General features: G+C 35.1%; 1 protein-coding gene and 1 long non-coding RNA gene across 2 annotated transcripts; one reads left to right on the top strand and one right to left on the bottom strand.

Moving 5' to 3' along the window:
- Window positions 1–1,490: 1,490 nt before the first annotated feature.
- On the bottom strand, window positions 1,491–5,134 carry LOC116024555 (mannan endo-1,4-beta-mannosidase 5-like). Its single transcript, XM_031265468.1, has 5 exons — window positions 4,649–5,134; window positions 4,164–4,358; window positions 3,937–4,059; window positions 3,324–3,526; window positions 1,491–2,144 (listed from the first exon to the last, which is right to left on the bottom strand). Exons 1-5 carry the CDS (start codon window positions 4,991–4,993, stop codon window positions 1,619–1,621), a joined length of 1,392 nt encoding a protein of 463 aa, XP_031121328.1. The 5' UTR covers window positions 4,994–5,134; the 3' UTR covers window positions 1,491–1,618.
- LOC116024556 lies at window positions 3,428–4,162 on the top strand. Its single transcript, XR_004099500.1, has 2 exons — window positions 3,428–3,542; window positions 3,945–4,162. It is a non-coding gene; the product is annotated as an uncharacterized LOC116024556 (long non-coding RNA).
- Window positions 5,135–10,853: the final 5,719 nt, after the last annotated feature.

Genomic DNA, 10,853 nt, shown 5'->3' with positions numbered 1-10,853 from the left:
TTCGACTTATCTCACAGATAAAAATTCGTGAGAGAATATTCTCAAAGAATACTCACTCTTCATTTAGTTATCAAAATTGTTGTCATCACCCTTAGCCTTATCCTGAAAGAAATTGGGATAAATATAATCCATAGTGATTTCTCTTTATCTGGCTTTTCTTTTGATTTCTAGAAAATTTAAAGAATTAACTACAAAAAGTTATTTGGAACAACTCAACCACATGAACTTATGTTCGTAGTAAGAATCGAATCTTTACTTTGTCACTCGAAGCAAGTATTAGGTGAAGCTTAATTAGCATTTATTTAACTAATACTTTGAGATAATATTTTTTATTGTACCTAATGCAATAAACCTTAATATCAATTAACACTGTAAACTTTTCTATATATGATACATACATAGCGCAATTATATTGATTTAATTAACGTTTTAATCGAGATAAAATATGTATTCAATTATGACAACCTTAATTCCATCATATTCCGCGTGCAGTGGACCAGTGACCCGACCAAAATACTAACGTAACATTTCCACGCAACGTAAGTTAGGACGGTTTCCAAAGTTTCAATGGCGACCATACATACATGATATGATGTTTGCGTTACATATATACATTCATATTCATATATGATGGTGACACGTACAATTTGTTACTTAGAATACAGGTAATTAATAACTAGAAATTTCCTAGGAATAATGTTTCAACTGTCGTAACCGCCTTAGCTTAGTTATGTACGTGTTATTAGTTGTCGTGTGATTTAACGTAACTCAACTAGATCATGCATGTCACTATCTGATTAACATGGGTTTAACAAACCCACAAGCTTAGCTACTACAAGTGCATGTATATTCATCTACAACATCATGTACACCTTACACCTATGCATATAGATCATAACAAAATTAAATCTTGATGAATAGACTAGGTTTATATCAATATCTTCAATGTGATCATAACAAAACATTACCCCAAAAAAAAAAAAAAATCATTTATCAATTTTTAGTAGTGATAATGTTGACAAATACAATTTAAGAAAAAAGATCAGATAATGTTAAACCTTTCATGACACTATTTATAGTGGTTGCAAAAAGTTGCTGCAAAATTGTTCGTGACTCTATATCATTGACGGTTATTGAATTGCCACCAAAGTACCCTACCAGTAGTTATGATGACGGATGCTATTTGAGAAGAAAGGGCTAGCTAGTCTTAAAACTATCGCGACACAATTTCTAGTAGTTGCAAAAGGCTACTACAAAATTGTTCGCGAAACTATATCAGTTATTGAACTGTTACAAAATACTTTAGTGGAGGTTATACCTACTCACATTATTTATGAATATAAAAAATATTAATTTCACAGGACTAACTAGGGTCACAAGGTGAGGTTTACTCCGTGCACATCATCAGACAATGACTGTGAATTTTTCTTATTATTCAAAAAAAAAGTTTAATTATACAGAGTAATATATACTATAAAGGTTAAAAGAGGTATTAAAATTTTGATTTTTATTACCAATTATCACATAAAGAACATATATGAAGGAATTAACATATAAAGATATAATTTATTGGCTCCTAAAATAACTCTCTATGACGTCACATTTCAAATCGTCTCCTTCACGCTTCCGCTCTTCCTTCATGAAGGTTTTCACAGCATCCATAGCGACGGCCGGCGGCTCCCCACGGCAAGCCACGATGGTGGTGATGACGGCGGCGCGGGTACTGTGAACGGCAGCGGCAGTCCCACGCGCCGCCGAAAGAGCGGACGCGCGGGCGGCTGAGAAGCTGCTGAGAGAGCTTGGACATGACGTAAGACTGGCCGGCGATTATGCCGGCGGTGGAGGGGTTATCGGCCAAGACGATGGAGTAGCCGTCGTCGAGGTCCTCCATGCCGTCGGCGGTGAGCTGCCAGATCATGCTGCCGGCCATGGCGCCGCCGGATTTTGCGAGATTGTAAGTGTCGGTGTAGACTTTGGTCATGAAGGCGTCTCGGCCGGCCTCGGTGAAGCCGGGGTCACGGCTGGATTTTCCGAACTCGGCGAGGATTAATGGCTTCTTGAGGATGTTTTGGGAGTCTTGCCAATGGCTTCCGATCCAGCTCTCCATGAACGCCATTTGATCGTCGTCGCTCTTCCCTGACTCCCTGCAAATATAAAGAACATTAGAATCATCTTTTAGCTGCCAATTCAAACCCTAATTAGTCCCGAGATCCCGGGATCTTGTTGTCTTGGTGGAGGGGTAAATCCGTAAATTGCTGTTTTGTAGGGCATAACTTAGTAAAGTTGGGTCAATAAAGACTATTGTGGACAAGAATTGAACCCTCACGCAGTCATTGTCGATGCAACTAAAAAGAAAAGAAAGGAAAAAATGATCCTTAAACTACTAGCAATCGAAATCCCAACCATGAGGGTCCACCGCCCTGCCCTGTCGTACCCCTAATGTATAGTAGAAGAAATCACGACAAATTATACTATGAAACATGTGGACTATTGATAAATGTAACATTCATTTTTAACCTACTAAAAATTTGCTCCACTACCTTGCCCTGCCCCTAGCCCGGCCTACCCCTAGTGTATAGTAGAGGAAAATTAGGAAATCACGACAAATTATACTATGAAACATGTGAACTATTGATAAACGTTCATTTTTAACCTACTAAAAATTCATTTTTAGATAGTACGAATATCAAATAATAAACTTCAGTACACTAGAAATGAACCATCAAAAAATGAGCATTCAGTGTATTAGAAATGAATATTATGTTAGTGTTCTACCTTCCATAGTATGTATATGGTGTGGTTTGAACCTATGATCTTCTACATATAACTACATATATACTATTGAGTTATAAGCTACTTGGCACCTCATTTTTCTATTTAGATATATAGGAAAAGTAAAATTATTTTTTGTCAAACTAATAACCAACCACCCAATGTTGGTTGGCTAATTAAACTACCCATATATAATGGAAATTTGAATTTGAATATAATATGGGAGGTAAACTATGAACTATCCATATATTGGAAAAGTACAAATCTTTGAACTGAGTCATCCCAATATTGTCAACACGGATAAATCTTTTCTAGAAATTATCTTTGACCCGATTACTGCACCCAAAAATCCATTCAGACCCGCTGCAGAATTGAAGAAGAAGATTATGTATATATACATATATATGTATGGGCACATCAAATAAGAATATAGACCTATGTAAAGAATAAGTACTGATCTCAGTTGTTCATTAACAATCAGATTTGATTAGTCCTCACTTTTTATATGTATAGAAACATGTTATCACTTGAACCGTCCCTATTTTACTTACCACTGATCTGTGTATGCATGTATGGAGGCGAAGTCGACGTCCGGCACCTGATGGGTGGCGATGAAATCCGTGCCGACGGTGTAGCCGGGGTTGTATTGCTTCCTTTCCGGCATGGTGTCGCCGTAGAATCCCTCCATCCCTGTCCCCACCAAGTGCTTGTTGTCCACTGATTTCGCGTAGCTTGCCATTTCCGCAATCCATCCCTGCAAGTGCATGCATGTAAGCAAATATTATTACTCTCTCTGTCTCATTATATGTGTAAAATGACATCTTAGCATTTTAATCAAATAGATCGTAACACAAAAAAAAAAAAAGAATAATAATATAACGCATTGCAGGGCGCACACATATATAGAGGATGGTACAAATGAGAACATAGTTCTTCTGAAAAAGTGAGAATTAATTATAGTTGTCCATCAGATTCATTTAATGGTTGAGAATTTTAGTAAAAAAATATCTATAAAATTGGCACCATCATTTTTTTTCTTATTTTTCAGCAACCCTCAACCCTTAATCAATCAAAATGCATCATATTAGTCATCACTTTTTAAGTAGAGCTTGTTCTCGTGAGACCCTCTTCTACATATGTGTGTGTTTAATTATTTGTTCTCACATTAACAGTGTTCCCAGAGAGATCAGAAGCGCAACGAGGCTCGTTTATGAGTTCCCATGCCATGATGGTTGGATCATCCTTATAAGCAATCCCACTATTTGTATTCATTCTTGTTAGCACTGTCTGCAACAACAAACCATGCATGCATGTATATTATTTATTTATTTAATTAGAAAATAATTAATATTATTCAATCAAAAGGGAAAAAAAATCCCATTTTTAACTACCATGACATGGTTCTTGTAATAGCCTTTGATCACCGGATTAGTGTAGAAATCGTCGTCGCCGGCGATCTGTTCTCCGGCGTTTCTTGCCCAGTTTGCATACTGCGGCCTCCCTCCAAAATCGTTGTAATTGTTCACCAGATTCAGTATCAATCGAACCCCAAATTTTCTCGCTTCGGATATCACAAAATCAAGTCCCTAAACATCAAAATAAATTTTAGAAATAATAATAATTTAGGGGTTTTCACCCTTGAATATATAATATATAAATATAAATGTACAATGCAACAATCAGTTTAAACTTTTAGTTAAAATTGATTCAATTTGGTATTAGAGCTAACCACATGCTAAATGTCATGGTTTCGAATCACGTGGTGCTTGAGGCCATAAAAAGTAATCGGCCTCACGTGTGAGGGAGTTTGTTGAGCATATAATATACCATTCCCAATTTCCCGGCGTATAATCATCGGGGAAAAGTAATTGTGTACCTGAAAAACACGTTCATTATAGACGCCGGGGGAGGTTTGGAGGTCGGTGGGATCACTGCCGTCGGCGAAAGCCCACGTCCGGCAGACGGAGAGGCCGGCGGCGGAGGCTTCTCTGAGAACCTCCGTGACTTTGCCGCGCTGGCCGACGTCGGCGGCGACGTGCATCAGCCAGTAGGCGTTGAAGCCGTTGAAGAGGAACGGCGAGCCGTTGAGCTCGAAACGGCCGCCGTTGACGGTGATCCAACCGCCGTCGTCGTCGCCGAATCTCCGATGACCTTCAACTGCTAAAGCTGAGAACAACAACAACACGGCGATAACACAAGTTTTCTTGCGTGAAAACTCCATTGTTAATGTTTTTGAGGAATCCTTAGTTTCTGCTAATAATGACTGTATAATTGTACGAGGAATGATGATGAGAAGGCATGAAGGGTTGCATGGGGGATTTATACTACGTTGGAGATGAGGTTTGGTTACTATATATAGAAAGTGTACCTTTAATTTTGTTGTGTGACAAAGGGTAGTTATGTCGTTGGAATTTTCCATGCTGAAATGGTAGTTATAACAATTTCCTTTAAAAAAATATGTATACATAAATATTCTTTTAATTTCATAGAAAAACCCTATGCATGAATATAATGATGATATATTGACTGACTAAAAGGGTGTTAGCAATTAAGGTTGTGTTCTTTCAGGAAGATTATGTGCAACAGAATATAAGAATGGGCTCGATCAGGTGATAGGGTGTTGACAAGATTGTAACCTTCTAGAAAGACTATGTGCAACATATCAGAATCCAAAAGTGGGTTCGATCAGCTAAGACGGTGTTTGCAGGATCATGATTTTCTAGGAGACAAGATCGTGATTTTTTAAAAAGCCCATGTGCAGTAGAACCTAAGAATCAAACTCGAGCCATCTAGGAAGATCCTATGCAACAATGAATTCGATTGAAAAAATATTAACAAAAATCAAACTCATAACTTTTTGATACGAGAATTATATACGATAGACTTGGTCATCTTTTCGGTTGGAAACATGATTAGAATAAATATTCTTGATTAATCTTCTATGCATGGACCAAGTAGTTATGTCGGCTAGAAAACATATGATGTGGGATGGGAATGTAACTAACGACAAAAAGAGTTCACAAATTTGTATACTTCAATCAGCTTTTGTACGAAAAAGTTTTGAGTATTTGCACAACATTTTTGTTTGGTTTTACGCAATTCGTATAATTTTGAAAATTCAAAAGTAGATTAGGTTTTCCTTTTGTCTCCAAACAAAACTGTTGGGCAGAGACTTGCAGAGCAGAATTTGGCTTTTTGGTGTCTTAGTTTATTTGAAATGCGCATGGCGGTGATGCTATACAAATATAATGAAATAAAATTAAACGTTCACAATTAGTTATATCTTTTTAACATAATTGTAAGCATTTAACTGATATAAATGGTATAAAAGTGGTTGATTCCTAACTTACTTATTAGGGAGAGCCTCTAACCGTGTCGACCCGGAGGTAATAAAATCATATATAGGTGTGTAATATTTTTTTTAATTAAACAACGATTTGAAGGGTCGAGTCCAACATCTTAATATTTCTCAATGTATAAACGAAGTATGGGCAAATATTTTGTTGTAAAAACTCTTGTATTTAATTGATTATGTGAACTTTAAGCTATCATATCGACTTATATTTTATCCAATAACGTAACACAAATAGAGATTTTTTGGTTATTTTCTTAGAGAAGTTGCAGGATGACGGCATGAAGACTGCAATGGTTCATTTGGATAGAAGGAAAGGGAGGTTTCTTTTTCAGACTCCATCCAGCCTTTTCAGTTGATGATCTTATATACAGATTTCATGACTGAATTTACACATATCTATCTTTATTCTCACATATATAATCAAGTTTCAATTATTATTATTATTATAATTATTATTTGTTTTTGGATGATGATAAATCTGCAATTATTATTTGAAGGTGTGTTTTGGATAAATCTATTCTGATCTAGTGTAATAGTCGATAAAAACTATATAAGAGAGGCAAATCAGATCCTAAGTGACAAGTTATGCCAAATAAGTGTTGTCAAAAATCAAACCGTTAACCTTCTAGTACACGAATCATACTCAATTAATTGTTCATTTGTTCACTCAATTACTTTTTTCTAGTATAGACATGTTCAATTATTTTTTATATGATTGAGTTCATCAATGAGAAGTTATAGATAAGAATAATATCAATATGAAACATATGTTAATAGATAGATAGATAAACTAATGACGATGGCTCAAATTCTTGTTGAAAGCAAAAGTTTTTTTGAGTGATCAACTTCTATTCGAAGGTGTATACTAAGTAAATTTTACCGGAGAGGTGAAGTGTTCAAAAAGACTCTATACAACATGCTCGATCGTCAAAAGAGTTCTTGCAAAAATCAAACCCGCTATATATTATTATCTGAAAATGTGCATTAGGTAAACTCTACTTCTGTATAATAGCCCATAAATTATACATAAAAAAAAATAAACCACACAAGAAAGATTCGATGTAATGAGTTCAACCAAGAGGGTGTTGCTAAGTAAATTATTTGTTAACATTATATTTAGGGAAAAGGGTCAAATAGACCCTCGAACATTTCATAAAAAGTCAATTAGGTCCATGAACTTTTAAAAGCTGCAATTAAACCCTCAAACATTACAAATCGAAGCAATGAAGCCCAAAAACCGGTAATTGACCTGTTATCACCGGTCATTGGCATTTTCCGGCGATCGGCGTCAATTTCCGGCGACGGGCGACGATTCGGTCAATTACCGGTTTTTAGGCTTCATTGCTTCGATTTGTAATGTTTGAGGGTTTAATTGCACCTTTTAAAAGTTCGTGGGCCTAATTGACTTTTTATGAAATGTTCGAGGACCTATTTGACCCCTTTCCCTTATATTTATAAAACAACTTTACATTGATTATTTTTTTAGCTTGTTTGCTTGGTCATTCATAGCCAACCATAAAAGCAGCCTCGTGACCCCATTTAATTTGTTTTATTAGTATTTGACCAAATACCATCACGAATTTTAATTTATTGTAATCATAATTAAGAATACACGCAATTTTTTTAATTTTTTTTTTTGAGGAAGAATACACGCAATTTTTACGGAGCACATTAATGTGATGGCATGGATATATAATTATTACCTGTGAATTGAATAACAAACATTTTGTGAAATGATGTTTCATTATAGATAAAGTTATAATAAGCCGGATAATCTAACTAGTTCAATAATCTGAACGCTAGGTCCAAAAAAAGGACATACAAGGGTCCAATAATTCATTAATAAGAGAACATTATATTGCTTGATGGACTACGAACTTACTCACCGATTATCCTCCCGCACTAATAGGGGCGTTCCACATTAGATCCACTTGTCACCAATTAACTTCGCTAGTAAGAATTTCTAGTATAAATATAGCGTGTCACTTTGCCCTTGGACCATACTTCTATTATGTGTATGTACTAACCATATATTGGACTACCATGGTCCACTATGAACCGACTAATCAACTTTATTCATACAACTGCAAACACATTTTTGTTTCCTACTCCATTATCTCACAAGTTTAGTTTCTATCAATAAAAGTTTAAAGTCTAAATATAGTCGTGTTCAATGTAATATCATATATAACACTTTGAGCAATTGACCCAAGTTAAGGGCCGGGGGTGAGATCTAATTAACAACATATAACTACAAGGAAATTGGATTATTACTTGATCTGTTAATACCCGTGGGGGTCAAGGTCAGGGTTGAGGGCAAGGACAAGGAACACGTACTATTCTCGAAAATAAAGTAATACAGCAGAAATACGGAATATGTCTATTCTTAAAAATGTTATTTTATATTTAACATATTTCGTGAATCAAACGTGTTAAAATGGGAGAATTGTACTGTGTTGCATGGATGGTCCACAAGTGATAGCACACATGAAACGTTTGATGACGGAGAAGGGGACAGTAAAGCGAGGACCAAATACACGGGAACACAATGAAGTAATTAAATTTTTGAAGAAACTAGTAAATTTCTAAAGTGCAACTATTGTGAACATATATTAAACAACTTTTATATTTGGGTGATTGAGAAAAATCTGGAACCGCTACTCGAGAGTATATAATGGATAAATTGACATTGTAACTTTAGTTGGTAAAGGACCACAAAGAAGTAAACTAATCCAGATTGCTTATATCTAATCCGCTAATTAAAATAAAAATGACCAATAAATCACTCCTACTAAGAGTCAAGTTTAGAACCTTCTTCAAGAAACGCCAGTTTTGTTGAACTTAGTTTAAATGTTTAGTTAAAGCAAATCACACACTGCTATGAAAAAAATATTGCATGCAGGGTCCCAAATAAACATGTGGAGGATGACTTTTGCACTTAAAGCAGGAGTTTGATTTTTGCTAATACCCTTTTAATTGACCAGTAAGATATGATATTCTTAGTGCAGTTTGTCTCTCTTATATAATTTGTAAACAATTATACAAAAACTAAGTTTGCCTCTTGAATACTAACTACAATTTTCCTCGTCACCCAAAATATATATATAAATTGCATCATTTGCATGCAGGTAAAGTGTGTAGGTTAGAGATTAGAGAAAACCTGTCAAATAATGTGCTGCCATATATACTCTATGGTAATGGTAATTTATCATACTGAATAAGTATGATGACACCGCTGCCATGACCGCCGCCGCCGGTGGACCACTTCAACGGAGACTACTCTAATAGCTCTGAATTCCGGCCACCGGCATCCTTGCTGCGGTGGTCTAACTGTCGTCAATTGTGGAATCACACGCCATTCAAAACAAAAATAAAAAATGCATTTACTTACAAATCTTTCCGATGTAAAAATAAAAATCTAATGAATCAAAGAACAATTGAAAAACTGGAGAAATGAAATAAAGGCAAAACGGGAAAAGAGGAATTAGAGAAGGTAAAGACACGATGAGTCCGATAAGTATGTTGGATTAAGTATCTAACAACACAAGAGTGCTTAACAAGGGACTTACATATAATTAAACCATTAACTATTGTGGTTACGTTAACTTGGGTTACAAGTAATGTATAAACAAAAAACACAAATCACTTTCGAGAAAAAAAACTTCAATAATCAAAATCTTTTGTTGATTTGCTCATCAAATCCATCGCCCCCGGCGGCGTGAAACCAAGAAGATGGTGAAATGGCAATGTTATGATGTACGGAGTAAAAGTATATTCATTTGGAAGTTAAATTTTTTTTTTTTTCGTTTGGAAGTTAATTAAGTGAGCAATATATAACTACTTGATTACATGTTACTTAATTTAATTATTATACTTTTTTTATGGACTTCACATGTTTTAATACGTTATAGAACATTTTGAGTTCAATTTTTAAATTGAATTATGCGATTAAACTCAATGATTTATTTGACCTTTATTTCTAACTCAATGACTTATTTAACCTTTGTTTTTTGTTTTTTGTAGGGAGTATATAGGTACACATACTAATATATGGTGATAAGAGACTCAATATCATAATATGGTGATTTCTAATTTAGAGTATAGTAATTTTTTTTTGAATACTACGAATTTTATTACAATACAATATCTGTTAATAACTACTTTCTCACCTTATTAAATCACAAAAGGTGTCAATGAACCACAAGAAACTAATGTCCGGTGATAAGAGATTCAGTATCATAATATGGTGATTTCTAATTTAGAGTCTAAATAGTAATTATTTAAATTTGATAGCCGAATTAAACTTTTTACATGTGCAAGTAACCTAAAAGTGGGTGATGTGATAAAAGGATAGTATAAAATCCCAATGCAACATAAATTCAAGAATTAAGGGAGGGAAATGGAATCCAAGAAAGCAAATCAAAAAAATTCACTCCTCCGTTAACCGCACTGTCCCCACTTTCCTGCTTTGCCGCCCTTTTCCACTGCATTATAATCCAACTACCACCAATCACGCGCCATTTCTTCATTTTTTTTTTCTTAGTGTGTAAAACTTTATTCTATAATTAACCAAACCAATACTTTTAAAAGGTGGCTGTGATTAATTAGATTGGATTCTAGTTTGGGTCCAAGTAATTTTTTTCTCCCAAATGTTGAATCTCCAACCCTAAATGTCTTTCACATTCCACCTGACAGAGTATGTGAGAGGAGGTAAATCACGGTAACT

This window comes from Ipomoea triloba, chromosome 7 (genome assembly GCF_003576645.1).
Source record: "Ipomoea triloba cultivar NCNSP0323 chromosome 7, ASM357664v1".
NCBI lineage: Eukaryota > Viridiplantae > Streptophyta > Magnoliopsida > Solanales > Convolvulaceae > Ipomoea > Ipomoea triloba.
The sequence above is the reverse complement of the archived record's forward strand: the minus strand, read 5'-3'. Positions and strand labels throughout refer to the sequence as shown.